This window comes from Galeopterus variegatus, unplaced genomic scaffold (genome assembly GCF_000696425.1).
Source record: "Galeopterus variegatus unplaced genomic scaffold, G_variegatus-3.0.2 Scaffold2178, whole genome shotgun sequence".
Classification (NCBI taxonomy): Eukaryota; Metazoa; Chordata; class Mammalia; order Dermoptera; family Cynocephalidae; genus Galeopterus; species Galeopterus variegatus.
In genome coordinates, this window is record NW_007728289.1 from 24,994 (window position 1) to 52,597 (window position 27,604).

Consider the following 27,604-nt stretch of genomic DNA (forward strand, 5'->3'; position numbering starts at 1 on the left):
TTCCCCCCCCCCCCACTAGTGCTCTGGGAATTGAATATTGAGTTTTGGGTCATTTAGTGCAATGATTCACAAGGTGTGGTCCCCAGACCAGCAGCATCAGCATCACCTGGAAGTTTACAGGAATGCAAATTTTGGAGCTTCATCCCAGATCTCCTAAGTCAGAACCTTTGCAAGTGGGAGGCAGCTTCTTTGTTTTACAGGCCCTCCAGGTGATTCCGATGCACATTAAAGTTTGAAAACTTCAGTGGTTTGGTAGTTACTCTTAAATTATTAATAAGCATACTTGATTAGCATATGAAATTAATTAAAATATTTTTCCTCCTCTCAAACAATACAAGAAATTTATACTTTAACTCCAAATCTACCCTCACATCTCAAATATTTGATATATCTAGTACTTGATCTCACCTTCAAACAAGTCATTATCTTTATGATTATTTTTGTAATAATCCTCATATTGATATCCTAGCATTTTAGCCGTTTCTTTTCTCACCATGATTCTTGCATGTCATTTCTTCCTTTGGGGTAAATTTCCTTCTTGCTGTAGGTACATTCTTCAACTTTTTTTTCTGCCAAGTTCTATAAGTAGTACATATTTTCAGTCTTTGTTTACAAAGGTCTTTATTTCCATCTCAAAATTATATAATACTACAGTTGTATACAAAACTCTAACTTGATAGGTATTTTTTTTTCTTAACAACATTTTTTCTTAAAAACATTATTTCTTAAAAACATATATTTCTTCCAGCATATATTTTTGCTAATAAGAAGTCAGCCGTTTGTCTGCAATTCCTTTGTAGGTGGTCTGTAGGAAAGATTTTTTTCTCTTTGACTTTGATGTTATACTTTTCACTATCACGTGCAGTAATGTGTGGATTCTTTTTATTTATCCTGCACAGGACTTAATATGCTTTTGAAATACAAGGACTTCCTTCCCTCAATTCTGGATAATTCTCAGCCATTACTCTTTAAATATTTCCTCTCCCCTTTCTCTCTAGACCGTCCTCCTGGAACTCCAGTTGGATGTATATCTCCTTATTCTATCTTTCTTAACCTCTCATTTTTAAAAAAAATCTTTTTATTGTTCTGTGCTGTGTTCTAGGTATTTTACTCAGATTTTCCATTTCTCTGATTTTCTGTTTTGCTGTAATTTATCTGCTTTTTAACCATCCCCTAGGGGTTTCATTTCAATGACTTTTTTTCTACTTCCAAAATAGGCAACTTGTTATCAATTCTGTGTCATTTTTCATATTATGCTGCTCTTATTATTCTTTTTTCCTGTAAGCTTTTAAATCATTTATTTAGACTCTTTCATATATTTTGTATTACCTCGAATTCATGGGATGCTAGTTATCCTGTGTGTTGCGTCTACTGTTTTTTTCATTTGGTCATTTCCCGGTGTAGGTTTAAATGTTTATTTTGGACTGATCTTCAGTGGGAGGCTATTTTTTTCTGTAGGAGATGAATATATTCTGAGGTGGAAGTGTTCCTAAAGACTGTTTTTTTTTTTTTTGTCTTTTTTCGTGACCGGCAACGGATCGCAACCTCTCTCAGCCAGTGAGTGGCCGGTCTGTATGTGGGATCCGAACCCTCGGCGGGAGCGCCGCCGCGCTTCCCAAGCAGCGCACTGTAGCAGTGCGCCACCGGGCCGGCCCAAGACTGTTTTTGCATTTACTTTGGCAAGGAAGTTTTGCCATCCTCTGCTACTTTTTATATTAGTTTCTTGGTTGTACATTTCTGCTCTGCAGGAGTAGTTTAAGTGTAAATCCCACTTCCCTGCATTATGGTGGCTTGAGGTTTCTGTGTATTGTGTATGACAGATTTTTATCTACCCTACAGTAGAAATAAGGCGATTTGCTTCTCTTTTTCCCAGCACTTGTGAATGGGGCTTTTCTGATTTATTCTTTGTGAACATGGAAGCCCTTCAACTCTATTAAAACCCAAGTCCTTGGCTCCTAAGGCCCATATCCATGTCTGTGTCCACTTGGGGTAGGCATGGTGACAGTTCAGATACACCATTCTTATTTTAAATTGCCTCTTTGGTTCTGACTATTCCCTTCTTTTGAGCTGTTGATTAATTCAATTTTTAGAATTAAAAATTACAGCTTTTTAGATTTAAATGAATTTTATAGTGGATGGTAGCCTTTCTGTATTACCATGCTCTTTCATTGGGGGAGGGACAGAGGGAGTCCCCAGAGTGAAGCTGGCATGTGCCTTATTACAGAATGTATTAGCAATGAAATGTTTTGGGGTCATCTTTCTTTGGTGCCACTTCTCTTAAGATGGTCTGTGGATTAATGCAGATTGGGTTTCCTGTCTATAGCAGAGATATGACAGCATGTCTATGCCTAATTGAAAAGACGTCTCCAAAGCAGGTCATTTGAAATGAGAGAATTTACAGTATCTTTTCTTGGGAAAAAGCCCGAATTACTCCATCGTGACTTTCTTTACTCTTTTTTGAGTATTTTTAGTGGAAAAAAACCCAAATGACTTTGTTTTCTCTTATAGTCATACTCAAGTAACTTCTGAAGTTTACTGTGCATTTTAATAAGGCTGAGATTTAAAATCTTGGAAGTAGAATGTTAGGAGTGAGATGAGCTTCATAAAAACAGAGGCCTCGAACTGTCTAACGGGGTGCAAGTACATAGCTTATCTGAATGGGATTTCTGTTTAAAGTAGTTCAATGAAATGCTCTGGGGGAAGGTGGCGATGTGGCTGTTTCCATTAACTCTTACCTTCAATGTTTCATTATTTTATACACAATGGCCTAAAGTGGTACATAAAGTGCCTGTTCATCCACTTTCCTCATCGATGATCAATATTTAGGTTTTATGCTTAGAAATCACTTTTTTGATATGCAGAAATTTTTCATTCTTTCCTCTGATTTCACCCTTGAAGAGAAGGCAGAGTGTATAGGGAAAATATGAAGTTGAGTCTTTTGCACCTGGACCATGCCTCTCCACGTGTGAAGAAGAAATTCTGCTAAGAACAGGAACTAGACAAGGATGCCCGCTCTCACCGCTCCTATTCAACATAGTGTTGGAAGTACTAGCCAGAGCAATCGGGCAAGAGAAAGAAATAAAGGGCATCCAGATTGGAAAAAATGAAGTCAAATTGTCACTGTTGGCAGATGACATGAAAAACCCATAACCTCTACCAAAAACTCCTAGAGCTCATTAAAAAAATTCAGTAAAGTTTCGGGATACAAAATCAATACATAAAAATCAGTAGCATTCTTATACACCAAACAAGGAACAAGCAGAAAAAGAAATCAGTCAAGAAACCAAGCCCATTTACAACAGCTACCAAAAGAATGAAATACCTAGGAATAAATTTAACCGAAGAGGTGAAAGAGCTCTACAGTGAGAACTCTAAATCACTGCTGAAAGAAGTTAAAGAGGACATCAAAAGATGGAAAGACATTCCATGTTCATGGATTGGTAGAATTAACATTGTGAAAATGTCCATACTACCCAAAGCGATCTACAGATTCAATGCAATCCCCATCAAAATACCAATGACATTCTTCACAGAAATAGAAAACATAAAACCTGTGAGCTAAATCAGTCTTCCTGGAGCTGTGTATTCAAGCAGCTCAGGGAACCCCGCAGGCTGCCTTCTTAAGATCCCTTGAATGTCAGCAGGCTTGTTGGGTGGTGTCATATTTTACTAATCGGACATTTATACTGAAAAGGGTGTTCAGGGACAGATCAGGGTCCTTCATCACTGTGCGCATGGAAGGGCAAATCCCTAATAGTTGCTGTAGCCATAATTTGTCATGTCAATGCTTGTGATCTTGGCCCTCTGTTGTCAGCAGGAAGGCTTGGGCAAGGGAGGCCTTTCCTCAGCTGCTGTGTGTCAGGCAGATTTCTACTGCGCTGTAGTTTGCAGAAGGCCCAGGCCCTCAAGGAGACATGGCAAAATTTGGTGAGGGAAATATGTATCACTGGATGGAGAATCAGGAACGTCAACCTCTGGTTTCAGATGAGCTGATAACTTGCTGACCTGAGCAATGTACTTAACGTCTCTGAGCCTGGTTTCCTTCTCTGAATAATGAGACGGCGGGGACTTGGTAAGCTTCAGTTTTGGGGGGAAGAGGGCTCTAAAATTACCAGATTGTGAGCAGAGTACATCTTGAAGATAATATACCCACTTGTCCTAACATTTACTTAAACTCTGATTAAACTCTTAAATGCTTATGATTGCCAGGCACTGTTCTGAGTTTTTAACAAAGATGAAGCCTTTTAATCCTCAGACGACTGTCAGGAGGTACTGTTACCACCCCATTTCACAGATGTGGAAAGTTATGAACACGTTGGAGCTGGGACCCAAACTCAGGCAGCATGCCTCACACCCATGTTCCTAAACACCGCGCTGTGTTCCATCTGATGGGTCCACACAACGTCCTTTTTCTGGTGGGCTGCGTGGAGGAGCATGAAATTCCTGTGTTGTGGAGGAATCGTAGGTGTATAAGATCTCACATTTGGAAGATCTGGCCTCTGTGATGGAGAACAGCAGAGTCTTCTGACGTTTGATAAGCTTCGTGTTGAAAATCTTTTACAATGCACACATTTTGTTCTTCACAATAGTCATGATAAAACCAAGCAAAACAAGGCATAGAGCACATCAGAAAAGAATGAAGACACCTGGGGCCTTGGCTGCAGCTAGAGCAGGTGTTGGAGCCCTTAGATGCCTGATTACTGTGTTTGCTTCTGTGTAAATACAAGTTGCTGGGCTAAGCATAAAATGATTGTAATAGATTCATGTAATCATAATACAGTGAAGTTTAACTTGTTAGAGCTTTAAACTTGCAGATGAGGCTTTCCCTGGGGCAGCCTGTCTGATTGTCGTTGCTGTGCCTGACCTACTTAGCTTTTTCAGAAGGTGGCTGAAAAGCCTCCCAGGATATAGCAATCCCCTGAAAACCCAACAGGAGTAACTTTCCATAACCCACGATTCATTGTGAGGGGCAACCTTGTTCATGCTTAGAACTCTCACCCAGGCGTGAGTCACATGATTACTTCCTAATAACTCAGCAGAGAATTCTTAACAGTGGGGTGTCTAGAGGGTTTTGCGTCCAGAGGTGTTTTGTCTGCTAGAGGCCGGTGAGGCAAGGCGAGCCAGAGAGCCCACCGCCACTTCTCCAGACTTCTGCATGGGACCCGCAAGTCACGTGCTTGAATGTCTTCTCTCGAGTAACTGACACGTTCCTCCTCTGCTTGGGTTAGTGGCGGGAATGAAAGGACGCGATGCTGGCTTTGAAAGGAAATCCTACCTTTTCAGAGAAGCGAGTGGAGTGTCTGTGCGAGAGCTGTCCACCTCTACACGTCACCTATTGACTGCTAGAGAGCAAGTCAGTGGGGGCAAGACTGTATTTTATGGGGACCTAAGAGATGGGACCTCAAGTGGACGTGCCGGAGTGGAGTGCTGTTCTCTCAGCTGTCAGACTCTCGAGGGCACTGGGGCTGTGGAGTCACCTCCAGAACGAACTCAGGAGGCTTAAGCCAACCCCAGGATTAAGACCAAAGTGGCCTTTCTAAGACAATTCGGAAGCCAACTGAGATCATCCCTCCTGGTTGATGAAAGTGCACGAGAGGAAAGAGAAAAGTTATTAGCAAATGACGAACACCTGCTTTCCTTTCCCAGAAGTCACATTCTTTTTTAGTTCCCCAAGTCCAACCGTGTCACCTTTCTTTCTCTTCCATTCTTCTTTTCTTTTCTAAGGCCCTCCCTTCATCCTCCCCACTTTCCCTGTTTCATTCTTACCCTCCTTCTCTCCCCCTAGACCACCCCACCCTCCTCTGCTCTCTGCCTACAATTCTGCAGCTGTCACCCAAAGCTCATTATCAGCTTTGTAACCAGAGTCCCTAGTGGGCTTATTTAGACCCCAGGGGTTCCGCACCTGACCCGATGTCTGTGACTTCCAAGGATTCTATATGTTTGCTCTGCCTTCGAGAGACCTTTGATCCTTGGTTCATCTCTACAGCCCACCTGACAGTGGTTTTTTTGTTATTATTAATTTATTTTTCATAATTGTGCATTTTTATGGGGTACAATTTGTAGTTTCAATGCATGCATATATTGTATAATGATCCAATCAGAGTAGGTAGCACATCTGTCACACAAACATTTTACCAATTCTTTGTGGTTGTAACATTCAAGATCCAGAGCCTCTTTTCTGGTTATCTTGAAATATAGAATTCAATAGTATTAGCTATAATCTCCCTTCAGCACCAGAATTATCTTCCTATGCAATTGTTATTTTGTAGCTTTGTTCATTTACAACCTCTCCCCGTGCATTGGGGAAAGGACAGTCTTTTCCGTCCCCTTCCCGACCTTTGCTAACCACTATTCTATTCTCTATTTCTTTCTCTTTTTTTTTATTTTAATTTATTTTTCTTAATTGGCCCGTGATAATTTTACATACTTATGGAGTACAGTGTGTTATTTGGGAACGTTTATACAGTGCGCAATGATCATATCAGGGTATTTAGCATATTCGTCCCCTCAAATGTTTGTCACCTCTTTGCATTGGGAACATTCAGAATTTTCTCAGTTAGCTACTTGAAGCTATAAAGTAATTTGTCGTTCACTGTGGTCTCCCTATATTGCAAGAGAAAACTAGATCGTATTCGTCCTATCTCCTCTTTTGTATCCATTGACCACCTCTTTCCCCCACACACTATTTTACTCTCTACTTCTGTGAGATCTACTTTTTCAGCTTCCACACATGAAGTGAGAACATGTGGTATTTCTCTTTCTGTACCTGGCTTATTTCACTTAATCTTCTCCAAGCTCACCCATGTTGCTGTGAACGGCAGGATTTCATTCTCTTTTATAGCTGGGTACTATTCCATTGTGTATACGCACCGTGTTTTCTTTATCCACTCACCCCTGGATGGGCATTTAGGCTGGTTCCAAATCTTGGCTACTGTAAATAGAACCACCATAAACATGGGAGTGCAGATGCCCCATAGACATGTTTTCCGTTGTTTTGGGTATAGACCCAATAGTGGGATTGCTGGATCACCTGGCAGTTCCCTCTGTGGTTGTTTGAGGAAACTCTATACTGTTTTCCATAATGGCTGCGATAATTTACGGTTCCACCAGCAGTGTAGAAGGTTTCCACTTTCTCCGCATCCTCACCAGCATTTATTTTCTGTCTTTTTGATAATAGCCATTCTAACTGGGGTGAGATGGTATCTCATTGTGGTTTTGATTTGCATTTCTCAGATGATTAGTGGTGTTGAGCATTTTTTCATATACCTGTTGGCGATTTGTATGTCTTCCCTTGAGAAAGTCTGTTCAGCTCCTTTGCCCATTTTTTTAATCAGATTATTTGGGGGGTTTTGGTACTGAGTTTCTTGTATATTCTGGATAATAATCTCATGTCAGATATATAGTTTGCAAATATTTCCTCCCATTCTGCAGGATGTCGCTTCGCTCTCTTGGTGGTTTCCTCTGTTGTGCAGGTTTTTAGTTTGATATAATTCCATTTGTTTATTTTTGCTTTTGTTTCCTGTGCTTTTGAGGTCTTATTCATAAAATCTTTACCAAGTTCTATGTCCTGAAGCATTTCCTCTGTTTTCCTCTAGAAGTTTTATAGTTTCGTGTCTTACATTTAAGTCTTTAATCCATTTTGAGTTGATTTTTGTATATGGTGAGAGGTATGGGGTCTAGTTTCATTCTTCTGCCTGTGGATCTCCAGTTTCCCAGCACCATTTACTGAAGAGATTGTCCTTTCCCCAATGTATGTTCTTGGCTCCTTTGTCGAAAATCAGTTGGCTGTAGGTACGTGGATTTATTTCTGGATTCTTGATTCTGTTCCATTGATCTATGTGTCTGTTTTTGTGCCAGTAGCATGCTGTTTTGATTATTATAGCTGTGTAGTATAATCTGAAATCAGGGAGTGTGATGCTTCCACATTTTTTTTTATTGTTGCTGTTCAGGATTACTTTGCTATTCGGGATCTATTGTTGTTCTGTATAAACTTTTGTATTGATTTTTCTGTTTCTGTGAAGTATGTCACTGGTAGTTCAATGCGAACTCCGTTGAATCTGTAGATCTTGTCCCCATTCAGTATAGTATTAGCTGTGGGTGTGTCATATGCAGCCTTCAATGTGTTAAGATACTTTCCTTCTGTACTTAATTTGTTGAGAGTTTTTATCATGAAGGGGTGTTGAATTTTATCAAATGCTTTCAACAATGTTTAATTCTGCATTATAGTTTTTCTACAAAACTAGGATATGTGTGAAAATCAGGTGAGACAAAACGGAGGGGAAGTTTTGGGGAGGATTCTGGTCGACCTCCTTTTACCTCATTACATTTTCATGGAGCAGATCAGAGTCATATCGCCTTTTGGTTTCAAAATCAAAGGCCACCTTGGTTCCTTAAACCTTTCCTTAACAGCCCTATTGCCCATGCCCTCTTTTCATTATGGTCTCCCAATGTTCTGTATGAGGGTATTTCAAATAGTTCATGGAAAAATGGAAATGGAGGGTAACACTAATCTTTCCAACTTGGAAAGTTCATGGAAAGTATTATCTTCCATTTCTATTTTTCCATGAACTTTTTGAAGTACCCTTGTGTACGAACTATTGAGCCAAGTTAAATTTTTAATTTTTCCTTCTCTTTTCACATCCATGGCCTTGATGAATGTGTTTTATTGTCTTAAATGCCAGCCAGTCTAGGAACAAAGACTATTTGAAGTTCCCCTTATGGGTGAAGAGTGTACGTGGACTTTTTTGGAACATCCTAATGGGATACTGAGTGACTGCATCTAGAACTGACGGCAGTAGAGTCTTGCATCTGGGATTCAGCAGTCACTTATCACAAAACAGAGGTCTTCAGCCAGGAAGCCCACGCTTCTTCATTTTCCCCGGCACATGTATAGTGTGAACCTCCAGCCAGCACCAATGAGCATGTTCACACCTACCCATTCACCCTTAATTCACATAAGGTCTCCCTTCTCCCTGTCGCCCCAGAACTCAGTTTTTCGTTGAGCTGTCTTGTCTAGCCAGTGCAACAGCTTCCACAGCCTATCTTGGCTTTCTAACCTACTTTGTAGCTTGCAATTCAGTGGAGTGGAGCTATTTTCTTCAGCAAGAGCAGTAAAAGAGGTAACATGAAATTAATCCACAAAAGCCTCAACAACATCAACAATGTCAATGATGACAGGCTTGTGTATGAATCTTCCTCTGAAAGTCCCGTTTGAAGAATGTAAAACAAAGGTGTGATTGTTCCACTAAGAGAGGCAGAGCGATACACCATATCCAAAGGTTGAAATGATAAATGGTTTTAGATTAACCGGGCAGGGTTTCTTCTGACCAGCAGGTTGCTGTTTTAAAATATCATTCAGTGGCTGCATTGTCTATAGGACAAAAGAAGGGAAGAGTAAGAGGACAAACTAGAGTTTCAGTGCCCCTTGCTAACAGCGACGCTCGTCCTTGAAATGACCTTGGCACAGTTACTGCCATCTGATGACTCTTTCTTCTTTTGCTTTCAGCTCAGGGAGCTGCTTCAGAAGCTGCAGTTCGTCATGACCTACGTGGCTCCCTGGCAGATGGCTTGGGGTTCTTCGTTTCACGTGTTCGCCCAGCTCTTTGCAATCCCTCGTATCCTTTCTGCTTCTGTTTCCACCCCCCAAGCTGGAATTCACATTTTACAGATGCAAGCTTTTCACTGACCCCTGGCAATAAGAAGATTTTAAAGTCTTGAAGATTACATTTTAATGGGGACAGGAGGAGGCACTTTGGATTCCCTTTAGGCCACTTAGCCTTGAAAGATGTTTAATTCTGAACTCTTCCTGCTTCTTAATTCATATTCAGGAGTCACTAAAATTTTTTTTCTGATCCTTCCATTTCCCATGTCCAGATCTGCATTAAGATGTCCTGTCTTTTAAATGGAAAGTTCCTGCTTAAATGATTGGATTGACTTGCGCAAAATAGTACAAATCGATTTGCTGTTACCACACATTGTGGATACGGTTGATGCATTCAATATATTATTTTAAATTACATATTATTATATAGGACGGTTATCATATATATACTTCAGTAATATTCAAAAACCCAGATTAGGTACAAGCAGAATTACTCAAATTTTTTTTTTTTTTTTTTTGTCTTTTGTCTTTTTCCGTGTCCGGCAACGGATTGCAACCCTCAGTGTCGCGCCCGTACCGGACCAGGGACCGGCAACGGGATTGCAACCCTCGGCGTTGCTCCCGCGCCTCGCTCAGCCAGTGAGCGGGAACCGGTCTGTATGTGGGATCCGAACCCTCGGGCGGGAGCGCCACCGCGCTTCCCAAGCAGCGCACTATCCAGTGCGCCACCGGGCCGGCCCCAAATATTTTTGAAGACAAAAAAAAAGATGATTTTGTTTTGTAACTGCTGTTAGCCAAGAAGCCTTGATTTCCTTGTATGTTTTAAAGCGTTTACATCATGATAATTAGTTTTAATTTACTTCAAAACAAGTTTGAGATGCTGCTTCTAAAAATCACTTTGAGGTAGCCAAATTTTATGTATTTGTGTGAGTGCAAAGAGAGAGAATTCAATAAAAAGTACTCTTTAGAGAGAGATTAATGAAAAAAAAATTCTTGTTTCAGGCCTAAAATTTGCCCTCAAAGTGTTTCCTTTCCACTGGATTCATACATTCTAAATCTGTGTTTCCCGAGAAGTGGTTCAGAGACTGATTTATCCGATCCCTGGAGGAACTCGTTAAGTCCGTACAGTCAATTCCTGGGCCCAGCTCATACTTTCTAACTCAAATTTCAGAGGGTGGTGTCCTGGAATCTACACCTTCACAAGCTTCCTTGGTGATTCTTATACCCATTAGGTCTGTGCACCATAACTGTAAACTCTGGCAATCCATTTTGGGTGTTATTAGCTGGTTTTAATGAGAACTTGGAGCTTTCTTTCATATGAAATTTGCATAAGGCTCATTAAGGTGACTCATAAGGAATCTCTGGGACCTGAACTTTGTGTACGGGAAACATACTTGTTGTAATCAGTAAGTGATAATGTAGTCTGAGTTTTAACAAACGCTCTCCTCCAGGCTTATTTGTTTCAAAACATTTTTTAAAGCATACCAAGCGTTGGCTTCACAATGAACACTGTTCTGTGTTCCTATTCTTAGACATGCATTGGTATTTCTTAAGTGTTTCAAGGTTATTTAGCAGAACAAGCTAAGGGGGGAAAATATTTATACCCCACCCTTTCCCTTTAACTGCAATCATTTTCTATAATGCCAGTAATTTTAGTTTTCCTGAACAGAGTCCTTTAAAACAAAGGCAGCGAGGTGCAAGACTGAGGTGACTTTTATTTACTTCTGTCCTGTGTCTAAAGTTTCCTGCCTAGAATTTAAAGCATGTTTATTAAATGAAGACTATTAGATTAATTCAAATTTGCGGTCGAGGATTTGCACTAAGAATTTAAAACTTGACATGACGATTCCCAGTTTGATCATAACTTTGGTCTCACATGGGCCTTTAGGATTTCTAGTTATGCCTTGTGGCGTGAGTTCAGTAATACTGATTACTACTTGTAGTTGCACAGCTGAAGTACGACTGTTCTGGGAGCCATAACTTTCGATCACCTGCCCTACCTGCTCGTTGAGGGTTCACACACAAGAGTCGTATCTCCTATAAGAATAAAAGCAGCATTAGAATCTACGCAGCTTGTGCAGGGTGCATGTTAAATCTAAGTTCTTTCATACTGCTTAGACTCTTATGAAATTGAAACATTGAGATGTAGGTTTTATGGGGCATTTGATAGTTCTATTTTAATAGACTCAGTTGATCCCCTTGCTTTGTTCCTAAAACCAGCCCTGTTGGTGGCATCTGCTGAGGCAGGGAGCCTTTCCCTGGACCTCCTGGAGACTGGCCTCTGCTGCTGTGTCACACCTGACCAGGACTCACCTGCTCCCCTGACTCAAGGACACCTCCCATCCCTGCCCAGCCATAAAGGCAGACATTTGCTACTTGGGATCCAGCGTCCCACTGTTCAGAATATAGTGAAATAAGTAGTTGAGAAAACTGGATATACATGCCACCCAAAGCTACCGAGTTCCTAAATGTCAGCCCTAGATCTTGACTAATTTTGAAACGTTAATTATCTTATCACTCTATTAAGAGGCTGCGGGCTTCATCCTGGCATTGAGAAGGGACTAATTTGCTCCTTTTCGGAATTGAATTAGCTTTTAGGCCAGCGGGGCACTGTTTGGTAAATTGCTTTTTCCAGCATGAGCTTGTTTTCTCCCTCGGTAGCCTCTGTTGGCTTCTGAGCTTGTAACCTCCAGGGACAGATGGGAACGCTCACCCTTGTGATATGCATGCAGAGCATGCAAGACCGCTGTTTTCTAGTAACGAGGCAGAGTTAGCCAGATGATCTCTGTTCAGTGCGAATGTTGGGAAGCAGCTTTCTACTTAGTTCATCCTTTGAGCTTCTGATGGTTTTTGTCTTTTAATTATTGACCTCGATGTTTTCATTTTAAATGTGCTTTTAAACGAGTCGCCCCCCTCTTCTTGGACAGAAACAAAGAAGGAATTTCGTGTGCCCCCTGCTCTTGGGGACCCTCTTTTTTGGCACTGCTTTACCAGTAATTGTCCTGGTCTTTTGTATTTGCCCAGAGTGTGCTGTTTCTTCATTAATTTCCCCCCAATAAAATAGCCTCTGAGGCCATCTGTTCAATCCTTCTCACTTGCCTGTTACATGTCATTTCCTTTCCTACACACCAAATTTTATTTTTAGTCTAGCGCTAGTTTCCTTCTCAATTTCTGAATAATTGTCTCTGGCATTTAAAAAACATACAGCATAATCTTTGGAGAAATTATAGAATCAAAAAGAATAACAATGCCAGGCCCCAGCACCTCTGTCCCCTGATGTGAGACTCCCCCTCTGTCCCCCATACACGCCCTTGGGAACGTCCCCTCCGACTGGTCTCTGCCTTCTAATGTGTTTTCAATACCTTGGCTCGGCGACATCTTCCACGCAATCCTCTTGTCCAGCGACAAGAGACATAGCTCATTTAGTGTGTTTTGTGGCAGAAATATTTAGGTAAGATTTAGGTATTTTCAGCTTTCAGACAAAGAGATGTGAACAGGTGATGAGCACCGTCCCAGGAGCACAGTGCTCTGTGGTTCTCCATTTGAACATGGGTCAACATAGAAAGACTTGGTTTTAAGTTGCAGCACAGGAGAGATCTTTTGGATGCCCACACAGTTCAACACTGGCATGAATTATTAATGGAGGATATGTCATCTCACTCCTGAAGATGTTTGGGACTAAATAGAAGGCAAAAAAAAAAAAAAAAGATACATTTACTCTTGAAGCAAAAATCTGATTTTAAATCTAGGAAAATGCATGGGAAAGTGTGGGCAGCACGAGGCTGCCCCCCTTTCTGTATTTGACATGTAAATAGGGTATTTAGGAGCCCTATCTCCACCCCACCCTGCCACATGGCTTGCTCTTTGAGGCCTGGGCTACCCCTGCTATGTCCTGCTTTTTGATGAGATAGTGTCTTCCTGTCTGTGCCAAGTATTTCTTTTTTATTTCCTGCCAGAACTTTTTGAACATGGGCTAAAGAAATAAGACCCCAATTTGTGCAGCAGTGACAGTGATGCCACCGGAAGATCAGCCTCTGTGGTAGAATAGTCCACGTCCTCCCCCCAGGATGTGGAAGGATGTACAGACATGAGACCTGGGGTCCGGCCCCCCGCTGACCCCTGCCACCCCATGGGGTCTTGCCATCATATTCCCTGTCATTCTTCCAACCACCAGCCCGCCAGACCCCCACACCGCCCTGATGCTGCCGTGATTGGCAGCTGCGAGAAGCTCTGCAGAGATGGGGTGAGGCTAGGGAGGGACCAGCGTGTTCAGAGCAAAAACTGCTGCTTCTGGCACCCCCGGCCACCCCCCAATTTCCAGAGATGGGCCAGGCTCAGGCCAGAAGCTACAGCTGTTCTAAGTTTAATGTTGAGCAATTGCATTTCTGATCACCCAGGGTGTGTGAAACCCAGACATGCCAGTCACTGAGACACTCACACAGGTGCCAACGGGGCGATTTGCCCTCCAAACACCGTGACTTCATGTGTGCACCTGTTTAGCTTATAAACCAGACGTGACTTGCATCGAGCTGTTGCTGTTTAGCGTATGATCTACATATGAACAGTATATATGTATATTTATATTTTTTTATAGTGGGAAAAGATTCTTTGAGAAACAGAGATGATACCTTCCCAAACAGTGCTGTTTCTTTCGTGTTAAGAAGGGTAATTTAATTTTAATTATTTACAAAGCTACTCAGTTCTGTAGTAAATGTACCGTGGTATGTTTTGTCCAGCTAATGATATCTTAATAAAAAGAAACTGTTCTTTTCAATCCTTAGATGCTACATCTTTGCTGTGAGTCAGACTGAGACCGCTGGGCATTTTATGAGAATCATTTGGTTTACACGGTGGTGGAAGGGGACTAGCAGGAGACGCCTGAAAGTTTCATATGTCCAAGTCTGTACGTAGAGATTAAGTGTATGGTCTCCTGTCTGTCTTTGGTGAGAAAACGGCTTTAATGAAAAAAGAGTCAAAATCTGAAAGGATCTTTAAAAACAGAGTAAATTTTTTTGCCTTAACTCAACGTTCTCAGATTCTGCCCTGCTTTTCTTTCAGACGTTTGCCACGTCCGTGTTTTCCACTCCACTGAGCCCATTTCTTGGGAGTGTGATTTTCCTCACATCGTATGTCAGGCCGGTGAAATTCTGGGAGAAAAACTACAAGTAAGATCCTAAAATCGATGCTGACTTGCCTTGCTCAGATTCACGCTTCCTCCATGAGAAGGTCCTGGCTCCAGGCTTCACCTGCTGTGGGGCGGGGACCCTGTCCCTGGTTGACGTCCTGGGTTCATTGACTCAGCTCAGGGTTTCAGGGCTCCAGAAGAAACATGACTAATTGCACATTTGCAATCGGGTACTAGTCCAGGAAGGAAATGCTAGTTTGTGCTGCCACATTCTAGGGGTTGACCCAGGAACGGGTGTTCAACAAGCCGTCTTCGTGTCATTTGCTGTGCTGAGATTGCCCCTGGATGTCGCCTTTCCCTTCTCTGGGTTTCCCTTCTGTCAGCGTCCTAAGACGCAGTCACACACACACACACACACACACACACACACACACACAGAGACACACACACACGCCCCTCACAGCTCTACACAAAATGGAAACTGATCTTCTGAGCACCCTGCAACTGGTAGAAAATGATTTACTCACTCTTTCTTGACTATTTGGACCAGACATAAATTTCCTCAAGCAAACAGGGAGGGAGCAGGGGTGTCATTTTTAAGGGAAGGTAAGAAGACTGGAGTCATGGTTCACTAAGTCATCTTAAGGACTTCCTTGGGCTCTGTGCGGGGAGGACTTGATGGCTGGGGAGGAGGGAAGGTGTGGGAGCCGGGCTGTCTTTAGGGGTGTCATTTTTAAGGGCAGATGAGAGGACGGGAGTCATGGTTCACTAAGTCATCTTAAGGACTTCCTCGTGCTCTGTGCGGGGAGGACTTGATGGCTGGGGAGGAGGGAAGGTGTGGGAGCCGGGCTGTCTTCAGCCGGGGCAGGGTCTGTCGGATGCTGCATGCTGGGCTGGACAGCCTCTTCAGGTCTCCTGTGCCCTGATTGAGTATCCACACCCTGCTACTGCATCCAAGCCCTAAGCTTTTTCTATATTGCTTTTACATTCTGCAGATCTCTGGCACTTTACCATGTACCTTTTATGCCTTACAGGGGCATTAAATTAGGGGACATGTGGTTTCGTGTTTCTCCTGCGAGATGGTTTATAAAATCTGCATTGTTCTCATGTGGGTGGGATGGTGTAGTGGTGAAAACCTTGGGCTGTGGCCTGCCCGGGTTCACACCTCCCCACGGACCTCACTTGTCCTCCTCTGTAAAATGGGGTGAAATAATAGGACCTACCTCGTGGATTTGTTGGGAGGAGAAAATGAATTAAAATACATGAGGCACCTAGGACAGGGCCTGGCTCATGTTAGGCACCACGTGAGCCTGAGCTGGTGTGATTATCCCCCGACTGCTCTGCAAAGAAGTCCCTGACCCTGCCCTGACCTGTGCTAATAGGTGTTGACCATGATTGAGTGTGTGTCCTCCTCAGGAGAAAATTAATCAAAGCAGACAGCCCCAGTGCTGGGTGACCACGAGCAGGTGGGGGAGACCCACAGCGCTCCTGGCAGATTTCTCGTGTTCTAAGACAGGTGGATTTTTTGCAATAAAAGTGTAGTCATCTTGAAATTTACACATAAACAGGGTTGCGTCTTGGCATTTGTTTAAAGTGATATGCATGTTTACAGAGCCAGAAAGTAAAGAAAACTACCAGTATCAGCTCGTCTTTAAGCTTTTCTAGGAGAAAACAATGCGGGGGACCCTTCTGGAGCTCTGACAGTCACACCTCTGGAAAGTGCAAAGGTTTGTAAACAAGGGGAGTGGCATTCTCTCTGACTTTTGCCTCTCCAGGGAGGGAAAGTACAAAATATTTTAAACTTGATCCTCAGTGCAAAACAGTTTTGTCTCATCTCCTATTCTCAGACAGGGAATCAGGCTTTCTGGTGTGGGAAGATTTGATATAAGCGAAACATGTCCCGGCTGAGTCGGAAAGAGTTTTAAGCGTCCCAGTAGAAAGGGTTGTGGAGGAATCCTTGTGTAGAGGCACTGTTGGAGGACCCTGACACCTGCACGGGGCTGCGTGCTTTGTCATGTGGCGCCCTCACGTCCACGGCCCAGCTGCCCTTTCCGGGTGATGTGTTTGGGTCTGAGCTGTGGGTTTATGTGGGTTGAATGCGTGGGTTTCTGGAGCAGGATTTGTGTGTTTCCTTATTCAGTCCCACATAGTATTGACTCTGCTACGGTCTATTTTTGTCATTGACACATAACATGACAGAGCACTAGGGTATATGTGGGAGGGGGTCTACCTTTGGCTGACCTTTTCGTGGCTTGGAAGGGGACTTCAGGGTCTGTGGCATGGGTAAGGATGTCCATGTTTTGCTAGGTCTCTCTGAAGGAGCCAACTTGTAGAAAATTTTCTGTTCCACTGGGATGAGGAGCTCTTGGTGCAAAATCCAGTCTGCTGAGGTCTGTCATTGCCTTTGGTGGCAGCCTCAGGACAGAAAGCTGTGTGCTTCAGAGCTCGGCCTGCATTGGACACCCGGGAAGGAGATGGCAGGGACTCTCATCTGCATCCTGCAGACACCCTGGAGAGCTCATCTGATCTATTTCAAACTTTCTTTTCTTTTCTTTTTTTAATATCAAATACTGATGATTCCTAGTGTTCTTCCTGGAGAGTTTAGATGTGACTGTTCTAATCACCTTCTTTTCAGTCTGTTACAAACGAGTGGTCAGTTAGTGTAATTGAATCTGTCTCGTTTCTTACTGGTTGTTCCACTGAGTTAAAAGGTGTCTCAAAGACACTCTCCTCCGGAGCTTTGGTGAGCACGTTCATCACAGTGAGCTGCCACCACCAGCCCGGGGTGGGATTGGGTGTCACCCACAGTCCCTCCTCCTGGGCCTCCTCCCCTCCCTGCTCCCCCACTTTCCAGTCCCTCGGTTTTTATTCCGGGTCTTTGAAAGCTGACTTTGGTTTTTTCAGGTCTCCAGTGAGCCCTGGCCTGTAACAAAACCATTTTAATACTCTAAGGAAGGGATAAGTACATCACCAGCTTCCTGATAAAGCTGGCTAGTCCGTTTTCCCCTGGCTGGCCTGTCCTGAGACTGCAGGCTTCCTGTCCCCTGATTCTAAGCCTCTGTGGGGCAGATGACAGACGTGTCCCCTGCCTGCCCTGTGACCTTAGCCTCCTAACTAACCTTCTCGAGAGTATCTTCCCACTCATAGCTCCAGCTTAACTGTCCTAAAACACAGCTGTCACATGCCTCTCACCCCTCCAGGCTCACCCCCCAGGCTCACCCCCCCCTGGGCCTGAGGATCAGGTAAAAATACCACCTAGATCAGCACTGTCCGGTGGAAGTTCTGGAGGAGAGAAACGCTCTGTGACTGTGCCGTCCAATGCAGCAGCCACCAGCCACACGTGGCTACTGAGCACTGGAGAGGTGGCTACTCTGACTGAGGAATTGAATTTTTAATTCTATTTAATTTTAATTCATTTAAATTTAAATAGCGATCTGGGATCAGAGGCTACCCTAATGCACAGTCCAGATACAGACCCTTCTCAGGTCTAATCTCACCTCCCAGCCCATGTCCCACAACACGTTTCCATATGGCACCTACTGTGGATTTTTCATTCCAACCTCTCCTTGGCTGTTCCCCTCACGTACAGCAACCTTCCTTCCATCACCCATCTGCACCTCCTCGCCAAAGCCCGCCTTAAATGGTGACTCTGCTGCGAAGTGGTCCTGATCACCTACTTAGAGGTTTTCTCCCTTTTCCTAAATCCCTATAACAATCTTCTGTTATGTTCTGCTTATCCAGTACTGAATAACAAGTTAGCACAACCCTTAGTGTCTTAAGACAACAACAAGCAATTCGGTATCTCTCGTGGTTCCTATGGGTCGGGCATTTGGGACGGGCTCTGCCGAGTAGTTGTGATCTGGGGTCTTTCATGCAGTTGCAGTTAGATGGTAGCTGGGACTGAAACAGCAGAGAACCGGACTCGCTGAGGACTAGCTGGACATCTCTGTCCCTTTGCACGTGGTCTCAGAGCCTCTCCATGTGGTCCTGGGCTGTGGTACTTTGGGCTTCCTCAGAACATGGCGGCCACGGGGCTCTGGCACATGCATCCTGGTGAGTAAGGTGGACGTCCCATGGCTTCTTCTGACCTAGCCACCAAAGCTCTGCAGCCTCGATATCGTCTCGCTCCATTGTCTACAAGCAAATCTCCAACCCCCTCTTGATGGATATGGGGTGAGGTTCTAGAAGAAATTGTATGATGAGAAGTACGATAGCAGTCATCTTTGGAAAATAAATTTGCTACGATGGCCATCAGTAGATCCTACCCAGGACTGGTGTAGGCTGTAGGTTTCCTTCAATTCTGGACTCATTTGTTTTCCATCTTTGTGTCCCTATGGGACCCTGCGCATAGTAGGTATAATGAAAATATTTCTTAAATGAATTAAGTCCAACGATATGATGTCCAGAGGGAAAGGAAATCTCATCTGAGTTTGCATTTGCTGGAACTAGGAAGTTCACTGCTACACTTATGTGCTCTTGACAAATGAGGTCTCTAAGATCTGTGTTTCTGAGCTCTGCCTGGTGCCCACCTTGAATCACAGACAACCTAGCCAGTGCTCTGTAATGACAGTGCTTGTGTTTGTACCTCTCCTGTGCCAGAGGACTTGAGAAAGCTTTAGAAACACATTCTAGTGTCATGATTTGTCATCCTTCTCTTTGCATATCAACGTTCACTAAGTAACCAAATGTTGTCATTAACATAAATCAAATGTTTAGACTGGAAGCTGTAGGACTCACATGCCCAGTCATCTCAGCGAGCATCTTTGTCCTAAGGGAGTTGCCGATCTGAAGCTCCCTAAAAGAGTGAAAACCCCCAGGAACAGTGATTTTGTTTCTAGAAGTCAAAAATCTTCTACAAACCGTAAAACACATGCAAACGTGTAACGGCTGAAAGGGAAATACAGCTTTCATAGTTGTTAAGTTTCTAGAATACTCTCCAGATGGGTTTTGAAATGTCACATCGCTCTGTCACAGTGTCCTTTACGACAGACATGCATTAAGTATCTCTGTGTGGGCACGCCATGCCGGGCTTCAGAGGAGTCGCGCTCTGTGGCTGGTCTGCAGAGGCGTCCACTCTCCATGCTGCGTCCCTGGACTTGCCCCAGTCAACGAGAGGACAAGCAGCTCAACTTAGTCCCCAGCAATTCTGGAGATGGGGTCGGTACACAAGATGGCACCTGCTGCGTGGTTGATCAGGCCTCGATTAAAATCCCAGCCCATACGCTCGGTCAGGTGTTTGAGAGATTGCTTAGGCCATGAGCCTCAGTTAGCTCATCTGTAAAATGGGAAACCATCTCCATGTGCCTCCGAGAGGTTGTAAGCACCGAGTGAGACGTGGCTCACGGGGGCAAATGTGTAGGTCGTCTCTGCAGACGTTTCCATCCTCAGTCCTGGCCCTGTTTTTCTCTCCTCTATTTTCCTATCTTCTCTCATTCAACTTTTCATCCAATTCTGTCCAGACATATTTTAGGTTTCCCTACAACCTACTGAAATGGCACGACACAGTCATATGAACCAGCGAAATGACATGTGCATAGACCTTGTGACATCACATCTGCAGCCAGCGTGCTGCGAGATGCGCCAGAAACGCCAGTGTTCCCCTCAGGCACCGTGTGGATTTCGATCCTCGGCCTCGGTGGAATAACAGGATCTCTGAGTGCCACCACTTTGTGGCTTATCCAGCAAAAAAGATACGGGCTGAATGTTTCGGCTGGTCCCTGTGAGCTCTCACAAGTCACGCTGTGTTGTGTTCCAGCCCCTTCTTGGGTCTGCACTGTAGACGTGAGGGTGGCGTGGACCCCTGGGAATTGTGGCACGTCCTCCATGCTCTCCACGAGAGGGGCACACTCTGCCTCTTCTCAGCCCTGGAGGAGCAGATCTCATACCCGACTGCGCAGCCCTTGTGAGCTGCATCATCACACTTCTGGGCTCCTTGTGCTGTCACCTGGGTACACCTGCTGGCCCTGGAGCAGCCCTGCCTGAGGCTGCCCGCCACACAGCCGTCCTTTGCCGGGTCAAAGGCAGCCCTTCCCCCTCTGCCAGCCTCCTTTTCAGGCTAAAGAGCCCCGACCGTTCCTGTGTGAGACGGTGCAGACCTTGGGCATCCAGATGTTTTCTGGGTTGTTCCTCCCCTCCCCCCCAGCCCCCACCTCCTGTCCCGCCCGCTTCTGTGAACCAGATGTTCTGCTCTCATTTATACCTCTTAAGATGCCAACTTCTCAATTATCGTACTAAACGTTTGCCAGGCCGAGTCTTCAGCACCCCGGTCTTGTCTGTGTGTGTGGCTCTCTGAAGAGGGGAAATGTGCCTTTCTTCCCTCTGTCAGCCCTCGCCCTGTTGGTTCTAATGCAAATCCTGGCCCGTGGGGCTGGGTCTCAGTCACACCGTCCCTCACCTCCCCAGTCCCCTCCTGTCGGCTGCAGGTGGGATTACCTGTCACACCTGCGTCTTCATCCACGATTTGCTAATGGCGAGGAACAGGATGCCTGACTCGGTTAGGGCAGTGAAAATAAGTGGTTCTCAACTTCGCACTTTATTTTCTGACTTTTTCACAAGGATTTTTCTGGATGTTCTCTACCCACAGAGCTGTGTTAAGGGTGTTTTGTAAGATCTTTGTGCAAACCATTGAGCTTCTCAAAAGGCGATTTATTTCGTAAGTACAAAGCAGGCAACTTATTATGGCTTATGGGTTAGTAGTAAAATGCAGCCCTATAATTAAAATTTGTCCTCCCTTTAATGTTATGCAAGGCAGGTTTATATATTTCAACTTGCAGTTAAGTTACCCGTAATTGATTTGGTATGTCTGCAAGGTGCCTGGACCTACTGTGGCAAAGGATTCAACACATTTATATGTATTTGACACGCTGGTTTAGTTACTGCTGAGATAAAAGTCATGAAGCTCCTTCATCAGTCGTCTTAAGGCTATTAGAGTTTTCAGATCCACACCCGAGAGTGTGCTGGGCCCCAGATCTTTATTATTAACGGCATTAATAAAGGCAGTCAGAGCAAAGCAGCAGTGTGGAGTGACGATACTGAACCTCGTCTTTTCCTATTTATTGAACACCTGCTCATCTTCTCTAATGTATTCACTCTACTCCTCACACCCCCTCTGGAAGTACAGTTTTATTTTTCTCATCTGACAGATCAGAAAAGGGAAATTCAGAGAAGTGAGATAACTTGCCCAAGGTCACAGGACAAATGAGCTGCTGAGCCTGGATATTAACCCAGGTCTGGTCTTATCCCAAGCCCTGAGCACTTTCTGTTATGTCCAGAAGCCTCTCACATGCCACGCACACGCACATACGTGCACACACACACATGCACACACATGCACACACACACACGCCCATATACACACATACACACAGTCAGACGGTGCCAGTTAAAACCTTTGCCCAGCACAGCCTTGAAAGGGAGACACTGTCCAGGGGCCTCATGTGGCTGGCGGGGCTTGTCTGGAAGGGAAGGTGGGTCACAGCCTGGGGCCCAGAGGCTGCTCTCTGAATGTGCCTTACTCCAGGGATGGCCTCTTTGAGTCCTTAGAGCAAGGATTCTGCAGACCCTTCAGCGGCAGGAGAGCTCCAGGCGCAGACTCCTGGGAGTCAGAGGTTCCTCAGCTCTGTTGCGGATGGGCTCTGTGACTCAGGCCAGTCTTCCCATCTTCCCTCTCTGCCTCCCACCTCCTCAGCTGGTGAATTTCAGGTCTGTACTCATGCTGTCTCCTGTGAGAAACTAAATGATCAACCTGCCCCATCTGTGGGGCTCACACTCAGACCTGGGGTGAGGTTTGACACTTGAGGTGTCGCGATGAGCTGTTATGCAGATATGTTTCAGAAGGACAATGCTTTCGAGGAACTCCAGTGTGATGAATTTTTCGGATGGCTCTGGTTTGAGCCTACTGTGCATTATCCTGTTACATTTTGCTGAGCAGCTGAAGTCTTTCTACAGCTCAGAGGTGAAAGGCAGGCCCTGAGCCTGCAGGAAGGAGTCCGGTGGCCACCTGTCTGGCAGGTGGAAGAAGCCTGTGGGTGATTCAGGCTGATGGATGACAGGGACAGTGTGGGCCCAGCACAGCAGGATGACAAATCCCTGCTCTGAGTCACTGCAAGGGGGTGCAGGAGGGTCCTTAGCACTTCCAGCTTTTAGGGAGGTGTTGGAGATGGGGCTGATTTATTCTAAACAAAAGCAGGCAGGAAACATGCAGCTTTTAAGTCTACGCTGTCACAAACCCTTTTCCCATGTGGCTCAAATGCTCGTATATGGGGTGCAGGAGATTTACCAGGCAGATTGGGGAATCCGGACAGTGAGGGCTCAGTCCCCAGGGCCGGGAACCCTGAGCGCTTGTAATTAACATGCCTTCCCTAAGATTGGCCGGTGCTCAGGGCCTGCTGTGGTGTGTGCCCATTCTCCAAGAGCCGCTCTGGGTTCTGGGGGTCTCCTGCATCTGAGGTGCATTACAGCTCGTTCCACAGGATTCTGATAAGCATGTGGGGCTTGTTTAGTCTCGCTACTCTGAGCATATTTCCAGGACTGACTTTAATCCTTCTTTACTGAAAGCAAAGACCCTCTTACCCGGGCTTTATGCATAGTTGCTGCTTCTTGGAAAACAGTCTTGATAGAGTAGCAGAATTAATATATAATGTGGACATAGGAATCCATACTCTTCTTTTGTCTTGTCATACTGGAAATATTCTGTCGTTATCCCACTCCATGGGGTTTGTAATGCTTTTTCATGTGTGGGTTGCTGTTTGGCTCTCTCCGAATACTCATCTAAGTAGACAGATGCTGCCATTCATAATTGTTTTTAAAGGAAAAATGACCAGTAATGTAAAAATAATCACATACATGAGAATGAGGGAAAAAATTTTACCCTATAAAAATAAAGGCAATTTAATGTATTATGTTTCTTTTCAATTTTGTAATGTCTTAGTAGGTTGCTTTTTAAAGTTATTATTATTTGTTTTAGAGGTGGCACAGTTGGAGCTTATTTTCCTGCCATCAGGGAAGACTGTGAGAAAGGTCTCCTCTGAGGTTGCAGGGAGGGAAGGAAAGAAAGGTCTTATGTGGGTCGACGAAGGAGTTTTTACAAGGCCTAATTTTAAGAGCAGTCCAGAATGGTAGAACCCTCACTTTCTAATCATCATGTATAAACAAGAGCCACTGGAGAAGGCTTCTAAGGATGTTTTCTCACCATATTCAAAGAACCCTTTTTTTTGGAAAAGCTGCTGAGGGTGGAGGATGGCTGGGCGAGGCGATCGAGCTGATGTCCTGTTGACTATTGTCCCTGTGCTCATGGAGCCAAGATGTGACATGACCTATTCTAATATTTGAAAAGTCAAATTTGAAAACAGATGTAAAACATTGTCAGAATAAAAAATGCTATTCCCTTTCCCCCGCTTAAAAGAAAAATCCATGCCCAGCTGTGCTCTCATGATGATGTTATCCAAACTGTGTTCTGTTTGCTCTTTGTCACTCGGGTACCCGGCCTGTTGCAAGACTAACGTGGTTGCTTGGTCATCTTGCAGTGGACAGTCACAGACGTGGCTCTGTGCTTAAATTTCCTACAGAAAGTCCTGTGCTATGTGCATTTGCCATTTACACACTCAGAAAATGGGGGGTCAGAAGAGTGCAGCGATTCTCTCCTTGACACCCCTTAGGTAATTCAGTAAATCAGAAACCAGGTTAGAAACAGAAATCAGGTTTGTTGCCATCTCCTTCTTGCAGCCCACCTCCACCCCGACCTGTTTCCAAGCCAAATTATTTTGCCGCAGGTCCAACGTGATAAAAAATGCAAACATGAGATGTGAAACTTGCATGTGACACACTTTTCCATGTGGACTGTAGCCAAGGTGTGAATGATCTGCCAAGGTGCCTCGACATGACTGTCAAACGCAAAGCACAGTGTTAGCTGGAATTATTTTGCACCATATTTTAAGAATTAATGCGAGCAAGGTGGGAGTGCTCTGCTATGGGAATGGGGAAAATAGTCACAGGAAAGGGAGGTCCCTCCCAGCGTGGAGCGCTCGACTGCAGAACTGCAGCGCTGTGCCGGGCGTCGGATTCAGAGAATGTCGTCTCAAGTCGCTGCCTCTCTGGGGACAAATGGCCGTGAAGACAGAAGCACCTGAGTTAGCTCCTCAGGGCAGATTGTGGCGCTGCACAAATTACTACAGTTCCATGGCCAAGAGTGTCTTTCCTTTCTGCTGTTCGGGGAATCACGTATCAAAACCCCGGGTCTTAATTTTGAGCACACCATGGGTGACTAATGAAGAAAATAGAAGTGTCATCATCCCCAGGAGAAATTCCACCTGCAACTCCAAATAAAACACTCACACCAGCGACATGGGGCCTCTTTCTACAGAAGAAGACACCCTGAAGTCAAAATCTTAAATCAGGCAAATGACACGTGGGAGAAAGCTCAGAAGTGCCCCTGTCATGTAGTCCTTACAGATCAGTCACGGTCCTCTGCCTCTGCCTTTAGTCAGTTCCGCATTTGGCTGACTCTCTGCCCAATCCCATGTAACTTGGATTTTTTATTATTATTATTTTTATTAATTGCACTTGCGGGAAAATAAGAAACACTCTTCACCCCTAAATATTTATGACATTCCAGTGAATGAATAATCAGACTTCATATCCTGCATTTAAAATGTAGAACAATCTTGGATTTTTCTGGATGAAATGAGAGAAGTCATCCTAATCTGAGGTATAAACAAGTTAGGGTCAGAGATCAGAATCCCAGGCGTGTGTGGTAGTCACTAAAGTCAGTCCTGCTACGGTATTAGCTATGGAGTTTTTTTCCTTTTTTTTTGCATGGCTGGCTGGTATGGGAATCCGAACCCTTGACCTTATAACGTTATAACACCACACTCTAACCAACTGAGCTAATACTCTGCCCCTAATTTTAAAAAAATTTAAGCTAATTGTAGATTCACGTGTGGTTGAAAGAAATTATACGGAGATCCCATGTACCCTTTACCAGTTTCCCCCAATGACAAGATCTTGCAAAACTGTCACAGCCCAGATTTTTATGTTTATACATTCAAGACACAGAACATTCCGTCACCATGGAGATCTCTGTTGCCCTTGTATGGCCGTATGCTCTTCCTTTGGCCTGCACCCCCTCTTTAACTCCTGTCACCCTCTAATTGGCTTTCCGTCATGATTTTGTCGTGGCAACCATGCTATCTGAATAGAGTCGTGCAGTATTTAAACTCTGGGATTGCTACTTTCACTGGAGATCCATCCAGCTCGTTGCATGTATCAGCAATTTGTTCTGTTGGGTTGCTGAGTAGTTCCAACGTGCAGGTGTGTCAGAGACTGTTGGACAACTCACCCACTCAGGGACGTCCGAGTTATTTCCAGTTTGGTGCTATTATGAATAAAGCTGGAGTGGACATTCATCTGCAGGTTTTTTTGCGAACATAAGTCTTCACTTCTCTGGGATAATTGCAGAAGAATGCAGTTGCCGAGTCATGTGGTTTTTGGGTTTTGTTTTTTTTAAGAAACTGTCAAACTGTTTTCCAGAGGGGTTATACAATTTTACATCCCCCCAGCAATCTATGAGAGATCAAGTTTCTCAATATCTTTTGCAGCATTTTGGTGTTTTTATTTATTTATTTATTTATTTTATTTTAGCCATTCTGAGAGGTGTACTGTGATATCTCATTGTGGTTTAACTTGCATTTTCTTAATGCCTAATAATTTTGACTATCTCTTCTTGAGCGTATCTGCCATTTTAAGATTCTCTGCAGGGAAATGTTTGTTCAGGTCTTTTGCTCATTTTCTAACTGCATGTTTTTTACTGTTGAGTTTTGAGATCTCTTTATATATATTAGATACTAGTACTTTGTTTGATATGAGTTTTTCAAATGTTTTCTTTCCATCTGTAGCTAGCTTCTCTTTTCATCCTCTTAACCAGGTATTTGGCAAAGCAGAAGTTTTTAAGAATACACATTTTTTTAAGTGTGCATGGATTATTCTCCAGGATAGACCATCTGCTATACCATAAAACAAACCTCAATAAATTTAAAAGGTCTGAAATTATACAATGGACCATAATGGAATGAAATTAGAAATTAATAACAGGAGGAAATCTGGAAAGTTCCCGAGTATGTGTAAATTAAACAAAACACCCTTAAACAACAAATGGGTCTGAGAACAAATGACAAGGGAAATTTTAAAATACTCTGAGATGAATGAAAATATAATGTAGTAAAACTTATGGATGTAGGAAAAGCAGTGCACAGAGAGGCATGCATTGCTGTAAATGCCCACATTAAAAAATATGCAAGATCTCAAATCAATCACTTAATCTTCCACCTTAAAGAATGAAAAATGAAGAGCAAATTAAACCCAAAGAACGCAGTCAGAAGGAAATAAAAAGATTAGAGTGGAGATAAATAAAATAGAGAATAGGGGGGAGAGAAAGAGACAGACAGACAGACAGAGAGACAGACAGACAGACAGTAAATGAAACCAAAAGTTGACTCCTTGGAAAGATTAACAAAATTGACAGACCTTTAGTTAGAATGACCAAGAAAAAAAGCAGACTCAAACTTCTGTAATCATGAATAAAAGTGAGGACATTCTTACTTACCTTACATAATAAAAAGGACTGTAAGAGAAGTTTGTGAACCGTTGTATTCCAACAAATTAGATAACATAGATGCAAAACCTGCTAAAACTTACTGAAGAAATAGAAAATCTAAGTAGACCTGTATAACAAGTAACTAGAATGAATCAATAATCAAAAACTCCCAACACTGAAAAAGGTGCAAAACCTGCTAAAACTTACTGAAGAAATAGAAAATCTAAATAGACCTGTATAACAAGTAACTAGAATGAATCAATAATCAAAAACTCCCAACACTGAAAAA

At 43.8% G+C, this 27,604-nt stretch overlaps 1 protein-coding gene across 2 annotated transcripts in view; it reads left to right on the plus strand.

Moving 5' to 3' along the window:
- Positions 1 to 27,604, plus strand: part of PCNXL2 (pecanex-like 2 (Drosophila)) — a 120,824-nt gene that overhangs the window by 23,328 nt on the left and 69,892 nt on the right. For both annotated transcript variants that reach the window (XM_008580854.1, XM_008580855.1), the window contains exons 3-4: positions 9,506 to 9,614; positions 14,637 to 14,766. In XM_008580854.1, coding sequence (XP_008579076.1) covers positions 9,506 to 9,614; positions 14,637 to 14,766 — 239 coding nt within the window. The remainder of the gene's footprint in view (positions 1 to 9,505; positions 9,615 to 14,636; positions 14,767 to 27,604) is intronic.